Source organism: Vespa velutina, chromosome 4 (genome assembly GCF_912470025.1).
Source record: "Vespa velutina chromosome 4, iVesVel2.1, whole genome shotgun sequence".
NCBI classification, from domain to species: domain Eukaryota; kingdom Metazoa; phylum Arthropoda; class Insecta; order Hymenoptera; family Vespidae; genus Vespa; species Vespa velutina.
Window position 1 is genome coordinate 6,135,794 of NC_062191.1, and position 14,896 is coordinate 6,150,689.

The 14,896-nt window shown below is 34.0% G+C and overlaps 1 protein-coding gene and 1 long non-coding RNA gene across 6 annotated transcripts in view; one reads left to right on the top strand and one right to left on the bottom strand.

Annotated features, from left to right (window-relative positions):
• Positions 1-368: 368 nt before the first annotated feature.
• Positions 369-14,896, bottom strand: part of LOC124948821 (unconventional myosin-XVIIIa) — a 74,902-nt gene continuing 60,374 nt past the window's right edge. For 2 of the 5 annotated variants that reach the window (XM_047493030.1, XM_047493031.1), the window contains 11 exons: positions 11,897-12,025; positions 11,180-11,323; positions 10,847-10,936; positions 7,609-7,968; positions 7,357-7,511; positions 6,376-6,499; positions 5,832-6,286; positions 5,399-5,711; positions 4,989-5,252; positions 4,552-4,889; positions 369-4,253 (listed from right to left, as the gene is read on the bottom strand). In XM_047493030.1, the coding sequence (XP_047348986.1) occupies positions 4,247-4,253; positions 4,552-4,889; positions 4,989-5,252; positions 5,399-5,711; positions 5,832-6,286; positions 6,376-6,499; positions 7,357-7,511; positions 7,609-7,968; positions 10,847-10,936; positions 11,180-11,323; positions 11,897-12,025 (2,379 nt within the window). In that variant the 3' untranslated portion in view covers positions 369-4,246. The other 3 variants (XM_047493032.1, XM_047493033.1, XM_047493034.1) reach the window with 3 other exon arrangements.
• Positions 6,920-9,824, top strand: LOC124948832. The gene is made up of 2 exons (XR_007100861.1): positions 6,920-7,078; positions 9,183-9,824. It is a non-coding gene; the product is annotated as an uncharacterized LOC124948832 (long non-coding RNA).

Genomic DNA, 14,896 nt, shown 5'->3' on the forward strand with positions numbered 1-14,896 from the left:
AATATATCGACGTGAAATGAAACAAATTGCATGATAATTTATGTGCACGTTTACAACATCAAGATTTACCTGAGATAAAATGCTTATAGTTAAGATGAAAATTACGAAAGTAACACGTAACAGTCGTTTCGATAATTTCTGATAAGGCCATAAACCAATAAGCGCGAACAATCGATGATTGTAAAGGCAACAATATTTTCTAAAACGATCTGAAGCTCTCAAAGTCATATTCGCATCTGTTCAATGATTAAAAAATTTACAGTCGCGCATGACTGCAATCCCCTACGAGTTGTTTCGTTAAATATTCCATAATAATCGTCATTAAGAATTTATTTGTAGGGGAGGATAGGATAAAAGTTACACGGAAATGAAGGAAACAATACTCCTTTACTTGATATAACTGACATTGATCCATAATTTTTCTCCCCTTATATCGATATCCCTTAGTCATACTTTTAATACTAGTAGATTTAGCATTAGTAAGAAACAGATGTAGTTTCTCAGTAATTAAATGATTTGCTATAATACATTTATACTTTTTGATATTCTTTCTCTTTTAGAAGAGACATGAGCGTTAGATTAAAAGTATTGTTTATTGGCCGCCAGTATATTTTTGCATGTCGAAGTGAACGTATAATCACGGAAGGAAATTTAACAAGTGCTTGATTATTATGATATTAACAATTGTGTATGTATTATTTTTCTATATAACGTAATATAATACAAAAATTATAATATATCGGGTATTTATAAAAATGAAGCTTTACAAATTTTTATCATAAAAAGACGACAGTTTTGAGAAAAATTGCTTTGACAAGAGTTATTTGATTTCAAGGCGGTAAATGTTAATGATATTCATTATTTCTTATTTAGTGAAAGGTTTCAAGTGGAACACTTATTTTTACTTTTCTTTTTTTTTTTTTTTTTTTTTTGAATTAAATACACTCGATACACTCGACAAAGCACGCATTTACTGTTATACATATAATAATTATTTCAACACACAAAATCGAGAGAATCAAATAGTAACGCGTTTTATTTTTTCACAAATATTCAATGCAAAGTGGCGATACTAATTGATACTAGCTCTATTTGTTACATTAGGATCGTATAAAATTTCGTATAGTATGTACAGAAATAATAAAAAAACAATATTAAGATAAAAGATGATTAAAATATAATATAATTATAAGAATAGATATTATACATAAATTTGCTATAAATAGAATTTATTTTCTTATTCTTACACGCGATCGTTAATGTATACAATCAATTATCTTTAGTATATTTTTGCATGATCATCATTGCATCCTCTAATTTGATTCAAGCATATTTAATACGTTCCAACACTTTTCTTACATTTTGAACGATAATTAATATAAAAGCAAAGAAATAATTATTTCAAAGGGGATACGAACTTTCACGATATTGTACTTTAGTTCAAATGGAAATAACAAGACGAGAAATATAAAATTGGCTCGAATGTCTGGATCAATTTGATAAACAAGTTCATTTTAAAATCTGATCGCGACGTAATGAACGAGCATATCTTATGGTAAGTAAACGAAAGATCTTGATTGCTAAATTAGAGGATAAAAGAAACGAAGTTCGTCTTCAATTTAACCATATCAATTAAAAAATTTTTCCATTTAATTTTTTTTATTAGCAAATTAAATATGAAAGAGAGTAATGTGTACAGTTTATTAATTAATGGCTTAAATTGATATTGAAAAAATAGCTAGGTGAAAAAACACTAGAAGGATGCATTGTTAAATTTTTTAAATTATCCATAAAATATATCAATTAATTATTAATTATATCAAGATCTGTAGTGATCACGGTGAATGGCTTGTTTTTTCATATAGTCAGCATATATTTATTCTTAAAAAAAAAAAAAAAAAAAAAAAAAAAAAAAAAAAAAAAAAAAATAAATAGATTTTTCATCAATTTCTAAATTATTCCATTTATAATTTTTTGCACTTATTAAAAAAAAATAAACAATAAAGGAAAAAATAAACAAAAAATAAACATAAATAAAGATTTTCAATATCTATGCAACGGCTTTGTGATATTTGAGAGAAAAAAATAATGAAAAAAACCTAAAACATCAGAGGCATGTTTCATCCCCTTTTAAACTTACCCATCACTCATATCATTAATCAGTTTGTTTAGATATTTTTTTGAAGATGCATTTTTCTTCATATCCTTCAATTGATTAGCATTGACATCGTTAATGAACTTTTTCTTGAGAATAGAATGTATTGCTTTTGCTGCTTGAACGTTAGCATTTCACGTTTTCTGAATCCTTCTTTTTGCGATCCATTTTTTAAGCTAGAAATTAAGAAAAGAAGAAGAAAAAAATATTGTTGAACGTCGAAGATGGCCCTATTGAACGTTCAAATAAATATTCCATTAATAAATATGAATATCTTTCTGTTGAGGCTTTCGTAATACACAGCTAAATATAATGGTAGAATGTTAAAATATTATTAAGAATTTTTACTATATTAAATCTCTGATGTCTTAGAAATATTATATAACAGTATATACATATACAAATAATTTTGATACATGAAAATCTACGTAGAATGTTTAAAATACGTGACGTTTTTGACTTTTTGACTAAAACAAAAAAGTTTTAGTTTTTAAGTGTATTTGTTTAAAAAGAAATATAAAAAATGTAGATACTCCTTGACAATACTATTATAGGAGAACTATATTAAACTCCAACCAGGCAACAAATATTGTTATATTTTTTTATTCAACAAATTCTGATATATTTTCTTAATGATCAAAATCACATGTATTAATTAAAAATCAAATTTCTCATTGACTTTCATTATTTTCTATAATTTTTTGTTCCATTCATAAAAAGATTTCGCAAACAGGTTGTGATCGGTGAAATAAATGACAGACATCAGTGTAATTAAATAAGAGATCTGCATTTTACAAAGCAATAAGTTACACGAGAGTTCTTACACGAAATCAAAGATCCGACTCGAGTCGTGGCTTTTTTGTTTGTTTCTTTTTTTCTTTCTATACAAACGAAACACGGCAAAAAACGTGATCCATATTTGCAATCTCGCGATTTGCAATCATGCGGAAAGCATGTAGGGATATACATATATATTTATATATTTATATATAAATATATAAATACATATATATATATATTTATGTGTGTATGCATATATATATATATATATATATATATATATATATATATATATATATATATATATATATGTATGTATGTATGTATTTATTTTCTGGATGGAAGTAAGGCTTTTCTTTCGTGTGACGATTATTTTCTAGTTCAAAGGGTGCTCTGAGGTATATATTCTTTAAAATTCCATGTACTTTGCCATTTGACAATAGTATTAAGAGTCTCAGAAATTAAAAGTTATTTGATTTCGCATGGAAGACTGAAGGAACGATATCGTTCGTTCGTGTAGAAGACTATAGTCGGGCAAAGTAGCACCAATTATGCGCGAACAAGAAGAAAGAAAGAAAGAAAGAAAGAAAGAAAAAAAAAATAAAAAGATAGAGAGAAAGAGAGAGAAAACAGAGAGGAGAGAAAATAAAAAGAAGAAGACACGTTCAACCACGACGTCGAAGCATTACGGGTATTATACATTTTTATTAGTTTAGCACCTACTTACTCGCTGCTATCTTTTTTGGATAAGCCGCGAGAAAAGCCGCGAGAGAAATCGTGAAAATTGTTGACTCTTGTTCGCGTACAATTATCAGGAGACTTTTTTCGCAGCTTAATTGTTAACGATACGAATTTTCCTTTCTCTCTTTGTATCTTAATTATTATAATAAGACGAATCACCGTTTCGAGTGATTCGCCTTCTTTGATTCCCTTTCGATAATTTTTTATTTGCTATTACGACGAAAATAATACTTCAGACACTTTTATGCGACCAATCGACTTTTTCCTAGTCACAACATGTCAACGTAGAAAACACGAATATATGTATATATATATGTATGTGTGTACGTGTGTAATGTGTAACGATCGATGAAAGTTTCATTTCTTTGATATTTTATTTTTCCATCTATAACGGGATTCGATTCATTCGCAACTGGTCTTCGTTCGTGTGTCCAAAAATTTTATACGACGATCTTCTTCGATCGGTGTCTCATTAGATAATGATGCATCGTCAGAACATCGAGCCGATCCTTTTCGATCGATCGGTTCTTCCTCGTCTGCTTCGGACTCTAAGTCCGATGTTGCTCCGGATCAATCACTGAAAAAAAAACAATGAATAAATAAATAAATAAATAAATAAATAAATAAATAAATGAATGAATATTCAAAGATAATGAAGGATAGAAAATTTTTCTATATAGATTATTTTGTTTTAATTGATCCAAATGAATTATATTGAAATCATTAACGACACCAGACAATTAAAAATCTTTACATTTATAATCTAACAATCTATTCACCTTCGTTTAAATATTTTCCCGTAAATATTCTATTTGGATCAGATTAAAATAAAATGCCCTATATATACATATTTTTTTTCCCCCATCAAATCCAACCTGTCGCTATTTTCACTAGTCGCTTCTTCGCTACAATCTAAGTCGAGTTCACCCTGTATAGCACTTTGCAAATCGTCTATTCTTTGAAGTGCTAATCTTAGATCGTCCCGAGCAACCTTAGTTTCAGCTTCAGCAGCCTCCAAAGATTTCTCTAATTCGCGTCGTGCACGTGTCGCTTCTTGTTCGCGAGCTAACGCGGAACTCGCTTCTTCACGAGCATCGCGCAATGATCTCTGTAATCTTCTTGCCGTGTCTTGTGCCGTTTGTTCCTTTGTTCTAAGTAAAGCTGTCTCAGTTTGAAGCTTTTCGACACTCTCCTTAAGTCGTGCTATTTGAGTCTGAAAAAAAAAAAAGAAAAATACGATGTTAATAAATTTTTAAATATTAAATCAATTCTTTATTTTGTTTCATTGAGAAACGATAAAGAAAATTTTTACTTCGAGACGAGCTCTTGTTGTTTGTTCCAGTTCCAATTTACTTTCCAATTCCTTTGTGCGAAACTCTAATCGTCTCGTAGCAAGACTATTTGCAGTTGGATCACCGAGTTGTTCAACGGATTCCAATCGTTGACTCAATTCTGATAATTGATCTTTCAATGACGACTTTTCTGCTTCGAGTGCCGCGATCTGCACCTGAGCTTCTTGTAATTGTGCTTGCTCTGCCGAAACTTGTTGAACAGCAGCTCGGTACTTTTTCAATACCTTAAAAAAAAAAAAAAATCAAATCAAAATCAATAAATATTTTTACAATTTACTATTCATAAATGTTAAATTACACTGTTTTTATTCTTAAGTATTAAATGTTAAATAATATGTAATTAAAAGTTTATACGTGCAAGATAACTTACTTCAGCAAGTTCTTCTTCATTTTCTTCAAGCTGAGAGAGGAGTTCCGATCGTTCACGATTAGCAGCATTAGCACGATCCTCGGCTTCGGAACGTAGTCTCGTAGCTTCCTCCAAAGTAGCTTGCGTCTCGTTCAATTCTTGTTCCAAAGCTTGTTTAGCTTTGACAGCCGCTGCTCTGGCACATTCAGCGTCTTCCAATTGGTTTTTCAATTGTCTCAAAGCTGCTTTACCAGTCGAATCACCTTTCGATCTTTCTAGCATTGTTTGGGCATCCCTCAGCAATGCTCTTGTTCTCTTTAGATCTCTTTTTAATCTTTAACATTTCAAAAATAAAAAACAAATTGAAATAATATACATATAATATTCAAATGAAAAAGATTTAAATAAAACGCTTTTTAAATATAACTAAAAATAATTTTTAAGCAAAACGAACCTTTGTGTCGTTTCAGCATCCACAGCACGATCAGCCCTATCCTGTTCTTCTATGGCTACCAATCTTCGTTCGAATTCGTGTTTCTCTCGAAGAAGTATCGTTCGTTCCTCATGTTCGTTCTCCAATTGAGATTCCAAAGCTTTTACCTTTTTAAGGGCATTTCCACGTACATCTTCCAGCTCTTCGTCACGTTGCTGCATCTCCTTTCGCATCTCTTTACGTTGCTGTTCAATACTCATCTCGAGTCTTAATTTTGCCTGTTCAAGCAGTTGCACCTGTCCAGCCAAATCATCCAGTTCTTCTTCTTGATCCTTAGCGCGTTTTTCCAACTCGTGTTTCGCTTTCTTCAATTGAGCAACCTCTTCTTCTGTTTTACCACCGAACGTTAATTCTTCCAATTCTTGACTCAACGTACGAAGTCGTTCTTCTTTCAATTCAATTTCTAATTTTGCATCCTACAAAAGGACGACGTATTCAATTGATTTTTATTTCATATATACATTATTTATTTAATACCAGTACTTTTTGTTGGTATGATACTTACACTCAAGTTTTGTTCTATCGTAAACTTCTCAGCGATCGTAATCTCTTTTTCCCGCGCCAATCTCTCTCGTTGCGCTTTTTCTTGCCTGAGATCGTTCATCAAGTTTTGCGTTTCTGAATCAAACCTGAAAAAAATTAAGATTGCCGTTTGTCATTTAACAGATTTTTTTTCAGATTTTAACATACAAAATTATTTTTTTATTAATTAATATCTATCCACATCTATGTCTTTATATTCTTAAAATCTCTTGTGGCTCTAATCACCTGATCATCCTATATCGTATACAAAATTGCTATTAAATTCATCAATATTAACAATGAAATCGAAAATACTAAAGGCGGAAATAGGACACGTATGCCAAAGTATTAAATAACAATGAATGAACGTGATACAAATGGTAACAAGATAAAAGTACTCAAAGACAAAGAAAAATGATTTGGGGAATATATCTTTGAATTTACGTTAATCATAGTATCCAACTATTTTTACTATCACCCATCGCGATTTATAGCCAAGCTGGATACGATCTCAAAGTCTGGCAGGGGTGCCCTCGCGGCGCTATTGGCCTGGCGCCAAGCCAGAAACACTTGTTGCTACGGAAGAAATGAGAATAGAGCGAGCCACCTCCCAATACTAGTCGTCTTTCGTCAAAGTATTAACAGAGAACGGAACGCATCAGCGGAAAACCCAGATACGATCTTCTGTAAGTTCTTTATTTTTCTCGGCTTTCCAATTTCGTGGAAATTCTACAAAGTAGAATCGGGACAATTTACGAGCTGTTAAGTTCCTGTGTTATAACTGACATCAGAGTGCTTTTACTATTATTATAATCGCTACAGCTATTGTACTAATCGTTATTGCCAAGCCGCGCACGATCATTTTCATGAATTCAAACAAACCAATAACTAATACGTTAAAGGCATATGCTAAAAGCATCGCTTTTAGATTGTTCAGAAACATGGAAATCAGGTTCTAACTCACTTGCGTTGTTTCTTCTCCAAAAGATTATTTCTAGCGGTTTGTTCTTCCAACAGCAATCTTAGGTCATGCATTTCACCATTTAACTTTTGAACTCGGCGTTTCCATTGACCTACGACCTGACGTTGTTCTTCGACTTCTTCATAGGCATCGGCTAGCTGAGGATATAAGTAACAAGACTCGATAAGACACATACAATTATTATCTTGATAGAATGTTCCTTTAGTTGAAGTCATGAAAGATGAGAAAACGTACCTTCTTCTCCAATTGCTTCTTTAGACCAACCAATTGTTCGAGATCGTCTTCGTGCTGTTGAGCCATCTTTCTCTTGGTAAATTCGAGTTCACGAATAGCATGTTCGTAGCGTTGCCTATAGACACCGCCATCTTCGCCATCTTCACCATCTGACGCGACGCCGTTCAAATCAGCTGCTCTCGCGTACAATAATTCCATTTCGAGTCTTTCAGTAGTCTGCTGGAGATTCTTATTAGCCTCGGTAACATCTTGGAGTTCTCGTTCTAATCTTAAACGTTCCGATGTTTCTGCATCGATCCTTTCGGCTGCTAACGTAGAGGTTGAGTGTTCTTCCGCGAAGTCAGCCGTCATTTCGCTCAACTGAAATAAAAAGAAATATTCGTATATTACATTCGTATATTACAATGTAAAAAAAATATACTCTTACATATAACAAAATATATGATAATTATCTTCATCCGATATTCATATAATCGCAAAGAATTATTTCGATACGATAGTAATTCCAAATTAAATCAGACTTTACATTTGAAGAAATATTCATATTTAACAATTGACTTGGGCTGTTCAAAGGTACCTCATTCCCAGGACCATCTGACAGTGTCCTATCTTCCGAAGCTCTAGAAATACTCCGTCTCGAGGAGGGACTTTTAGTCATACTGGAAGACCTACTGAAGTATTGATACCCTTTGATCATGATATTCGTAGCACTTTGACTTCTTCCCATGTACGTTCTCGAGTTGTTTCGTGAATTATTGGAGATGGATATACAACTCTCATCCAAATCTTCCTTATGACCAAGACTTCGCCATTCGTCCATAATATGATCGGTACGTTTAAGAAATTGCGATATTCTATTAGAAAGATAAGAGGAAGCTGTGGCAGGTTCAAGATGAGAGGCCGTAGGTCTGAAGGATTGTCTGACTCGTTGCTTATCACAGCCCAGAACGAAGTTAAGACTAGCATCAAAGACGACAGGTGCTTGCTCTTTCGAGGCAACATCCTCGTTGGGCAAGGAAGCTACGCTGTTTTCACGTGGAAACGTTCGACGTGGTGGTACGGAAAGTGACGTTGAACAATCCAAGCGAGAATAAGCTCTGGAGGAAGTTAATGAAGGTGATCTGGTGGACGATCTAGCGCGATAGGATAGACTAGAAGAGAGACTATTAGAAGGTGAAGGACTTCTCGTAATCGAATTCAAAGTACTAGCAATGTGTAATCTACTACTTGGTCTTTTGGTATGATTGACGATAGGTGGTAAGGGTGGTCTCTTTGCTAAGTTCCCAAGACATTTACTGGTACTCGGAGAATTTATCAAGTGTCTTTCAGTGGATTCATCTTTCTTATCCTCCGATATACCATCGACGTTAGATTCGAGCAGATTGTGACTGTTTGATGTCATGCTTTCCGAGAATGTTGACGATGGTACTGACGGCATTTTGACAAACCGTTTTTCCTCTTTCTTTTTCCAAATTAGCTAATCGTTCAAATAAGATCACAATGAATCTTGCCGTTTACGTTCGATCTTTGTGTTTGCATGTTGCTCTAAGTCAGAACTCTTCCTTTTCTTGCAGAGAGCTCTCGTTTGAACGGCACTCGATCGTTCGATTACGTGTCGAAGAGTCGCATCTCGTTCGGCGGATTGCGTAACGTCGAACAACTACACGCCCGTATCGAGAAAGCGTCACGGTGCGACTGGCCTCTTCCTGGGTCAGCCGATCCGCAAAGAGAGAGAGAGAGAGAGAAGATACGCGTCCGGGGTGTCTGTGTGAGGACGTAGCGAGGGAGGAGGAGAAGGAGGAGGAGGCGGTCACCTCCGAGTTATTCTAAGTGAAAGAGCGAGCGAGTGAGCGAGCAAACGAACGAACGAACGAACGAGCAAACGTGGAGGCAAGGAAGAAGAGGATGAAAACGTGCGACCAGCCGAATCTCTGGCTATTCGCCAACTTCTCTTCGGGGATTCGTGAGAAAAGAATCTGAACGTCGATCGTTCGAGCTGACCCACGTTCAACGTTAAGTCTTAAAAAAATATTCAGATAACATGGCAAATAAGTGGGCATTACCAATTGATTCGCAGTTGATTAACATACTTCCAAGATATATTAAGAATTTATTATCGACAATATATCATTTATAAAAGTTCTCTATGATTCTATTTAAATTCATGGGTGCCCATAGTTGGTCTGATTTATCGAATAAAAACATTGACTGTGATACTGCTCTAGTTACATATTCATTATAAACATTCAAATTGCCACATGTCCTAACGTTGGCTCCCATATTAATAGGTCTAACTGTACGATTTTTCACGGATCGTTTGGTTTTATCCCAGATATCCTGAATAAGCGGACTTTGCTCTATTGGTTTCTCTCGACATACATCTGCTCGACTACAACCAACTAGTATAGCAAATGCGCAACATTATACAAACTTTATATCCTCGAGTGTAGGCGTTTAACGATGCGGAACATATGTTTCCGTTTATAAAAATTTATTTCATTTTTGAAGTAATAAAAGCATCTACTTCGATTTTAATTTCGTCACAAGATTCCTGTGTTAAAATTCTCAACGTTCTATAATCGAAGAACGAATAGACTTTGAATTAGACATGATTATGTGATTAAAGAATCGTCGTTGGGTTCTCCTATCTAAAATTCTCAACATTTTGTAATCGAAGAACGAATAGACTTTGAATTAGATGAAACTATGTGAACCAACTATCCTCATTGGATTCTCTCTTATCTAATCGATGTATTATATATTAGATGCATAATCAAGATGGACGTTAGTTTCCAAAATTGTGTGCTAAACACATCCGATGAGTCACTATAACGATATTATAATTTCGACGTGTAGGTTTATGTGGGTCATAACCAAGTCGTACCGATTCGTTATGTACCTCATTTACTTGGACTTTTAATCCAATCCGTGAGGCTGGTATATTGTGGTACGCATCGGAGCGTACAATTAACCTAATTATACGATTCGCATGTAATGAACGGCTGAACGGCAGACAGTTTTCACTAACCTAAACCTAAACCAGTAATATGAAGAGAACTCGTTACTACTTCGACATATCGCTAACATCTTCATTAACAATTGCTTGATATTAACCAAGGAGTTGAGAAAGTGAAAATCTTGATTAGCATGTGTAGTAACAATTATTACCTTCGAGTATATTCCTGACGAGAGTAAGACAAATGATTTATCAAGATCAGGCTTAGAAAATCTTACTCACCTTTGCCTCGAGTTTATCATTATCATGCTTAAGATGATTCCGTTCCTGTTCGAGCCTTTCAACTTTCGCCCGAAGTACTTCAAGTTCTTCCTGTTAGCAAGAATATAAAAAAAAAAATATGAGAAATTTATGCGAATAATATTTTTATCGTGGTAAAACGTCTAAATGAAATTAAATGAAATTCAATGATTATTAGGGTAATAGAAAACACAATACAAGCATATATCTATGTATATACTTGTATATATATGTTTGCGAAGGAGACATTGCTAAATGGAGATGTTGGAGGGATAAGTTTACTCATATACACACATGATTAACATTTTTTCTCACCGTTCTCGCCTTTAACTGATCCTCGGTCCGATGAACATTTAAGAGAGGCGCGACTTTCACGTACAATCTCCACCATGGCCATTCTCGCACCGACATCAGCTTCCTCACGTTCCTTTGAATACATCTCACCGCGAGGTCTTGCAGCTGTGAGAAGATAAACAACATTTTATTACATATTATGTAAATGAAAAATCGTTGAACGTTGCAAACGTATATGATTCTCGATCAGTTATGGGTCAAGATCAACAACATCCAGTACTATACGTCAATGTATTAAATTATGGATATTAGAAAAAAAAAGAAAAGAAAAACGAATAAAAATGAAAATATAGGAAAAAAAAGATGAGTAATTAAAATATCTTTGCGATAATTAGCTTACTTAAGCAATTAAAAAATCTATGTAATTTGGTTATCTTTCACGAATCTATATATTGAATATCTGCATATATATATAAAATAAATAATGTAAGTTTTGTTAATTACTTTTATATCAAATTCGGCGATTACTAATCGGAAATTATTTTTTTCATAAATAGAAACATTTGTAGCTTCTTGTTAACATGATATCCAATTACATTGTTTTACTAATAATAATGAAATACGTAAGTAAAGATTATTATTATTAGAAACAGGACTTAATAGGATTTTGTTAATGAAAGTGCAATAGAAAAGTTATGACAAAATACTATATCGAACTCGTTAAAGGTTATCGATTACCTTCAATGTGTTAAGTTTTCGACGAGCAAGGTATCCTCTGCATCGAGCTTGAAGGAGGATAATATGTCCAGTGAGCTTCTCATCTCTCTGAGCTTCTAATCTTTCTAAGGTCCCCGATCTGAAGAATATCTATATAAAAAATAAAATAAGATTAAAAAAATGATGTTGGTTAGATACTAGTAAATCACTGTAAACTATTGGATAATAAACGTTCAATGAGACTTGCTTTTACGACAATTTGGCAAATTGATAATGATTAGAAAACGAGATTAAATTGTAGAAAATTATATAATTGTAATTTTACTACTGGCACGACGGATCAGTATCAAATAAACACTTACGTAGTTTTATATTAACAGATTTAAAATATTAAGAGATAATTTATTTTGAAGTTTCAATGACGTATTAAGCGAGCAAAACAAATTGAAAGACATCTGGCATTTCGTCAAAAGAGACATCTCGTGATACAAAATAACTTGTTACAACTATAGGAGAATTAATAAGTATTCATTATTCATAGCGAAGATCATTCGATGTAAAAACAATACGATGTAAGAACTTTATGCCAATTGTAATATGATATTTTCTGATAAGAAAAAAAAAATATCGTTAATTTCGTGATGCAACGATCATCCTCGTTAGTGAAGTGATAATTAAATTTAAACATTTAAAATCGATTTAAACGTTAAACGCTAATTCAAATCTTTCGAGTTAATTAACGAGTGTTATTTGACACAATTGATTTTACGATGACAAACCGACAATTCGATAATATCGATTGTTAAGCAACCCTGGACAGACCTGTCTACCAACGTTGGAACCAGTCGAATGTGCAGATCTGGGAGTTTTCCAAGAATCTTTAGATACTTCGTATCCATTGATAGCTTTAGAAACGTCCTCTCTGCAACTATCGATGCTACTAGTTTCGCTGGATGCCGAAGGATTATTTTTGGTAACCATAACGATCTCTTTTTTTTCTGAACGAACGAATCTGCGTACGACATGGGAAGATGAATCAAAAACACCGATAGTACGATCTTCCTCGTTACGTGATATTTCCTCAAAGAATGATCCTCGTTCTTTCTCAAAGCTACCACGGAGTTGTTCACTCTGACCACCATCTTTCCACTCAACTTCATTTTCGTTACTAATATGTCCGCTATCTTCTGAACAATTACCATCCGACACGTAACCGTTACTGTACTCATTGGCATTCTTCGATTCTTTATTATTTTTTTTCAAGTTCGACTCTATCGAGGAATAACCCGGTACTAAGTTGTTCTTCGTTTTGATCCATGGATCCCGGGAGTTCTCGTTTGTCGTTGACGAAGATTCAGCGTTTTTACAATTAAAGAAATTAACCAAATGTTCGATCTCCTTCGTTCTCTTCCCTAAGAGCTTTTTTTTATTATCTAATGTATCATTCGAAACTACGATTTTCTTGATTTCTTGTTTTTCTTCTTTGATATCCCTTGATTGTCGTTCCCAATTACACCTGAGTTCCTTTATATTTCCAGTGCTTTCCTTTTCGATCGTCGTTTTATCCATTTTCTTCTTATCAATATTGGATAATTTCATTTCGTTACTTACCGGAATTTCTCGATTCTTTGACGATTTTTCGCTGTTTTCGAGATCGACACCGTCAACTCGATCGACGGAATCGATCATTTCTTTTATCTCTCCTTTGTCAGTTCTGTCCATGGTCGTTGGCCCGTTATCATTATCATCATCATCCAATTCAGCCATCAAACGAGCTGCTCGTTCCTCGAGATTTGTTCCAATTCGAGACGAGGACTCTTCCTTATCTAAAACTCTTTCACCAATTGCCTCTCGACAATTCTCATAAATTCGTTCGTCGATGGAACGATCGAGATCTGGCTCGATAACGTTCACGACGTTCGTTTTTGCAAGCCGAAAAAGCGTCGACTCACCACTCCGATCTACCTGCGATAGATCGGCGAGAGATCGACCCAAGTTAGATATTCTACCAGCCAATAGTGGTATTTTACTTGGTCTTGAGCACAACATTGTACTTAATGGCATATTCCTCTTGGATTGATTATTGCTATAAACTTCCATCTTCGAAGACGATTGGACGTTCCACATGCTGATCGATCTGTTCATACTCTGTCTCTTTTTCGTCGGTTCATCTTTTTTATTCTTCTCATTAGGGATCTGAACAACCAAGGAATTCGTCTCTTTCGGTACGTTCATTAAACTGATCGAACGATCAAGATTCTTCCTTAGGGCTTCCGGCTTTTTCGGTAATTTTGCAGGTGCATAAGTTAGTCCCTTTTTCAGGAGACTTCTGTCCTCCAGTATGGTACAAGATGATGATGTTGATGATGATGATGATGATGATGATACGGTTGATTTGACGGGTGCCTTTTTTTTATCATTTTTCTGTGAGCACGTTATTTTTATTGGACTTTCCGAAATCGCTCGTCGATTCTTGCTCAATATCTGTCCTCTTGTTTTCGATATATCGACGTTCGGTGATGTAGCAACTCGAACTGTAGTTGTTTGTTCACCTTTTCCCGGTGTCCTTGAAGTCGAACGGTTAACTCGAGACGTTGTCTTATTGTTGTTATTTATCGTAGTTGATTCGTTCAACCGAGACGGATTTTTCGATCGTGAATTTACTTCCTTGCTGTTGCTCGGTGACATCTTAGAAATGTTCGGACTACTCTTGGCTTTGAGCAAACGCGAGCTCCCGCTACTCATCCATTTTGTAGCGTTGTCTAACATCTTTAAGGAGGCAATGTTAAAAAGATTAAAAAGATTTAAAAAAAAAAAAAAAAAAGAAAAGAAAAAAAAAGAAAAAAAAAAGAAAGAAAAAATAGAAAAAAAAGAAAAAAAAAGAAAGAAAAAAAAAAGAAAAGAAATAGAACTCTTATAAGGGGATCCTCGTGTTTTCGATCAACCTTTTACTTATACTTTTTTTTTTCGTTGTTGTTGTCACTGATAAACCGGTCTTATTCTTAACTCGTCGAATTCCAT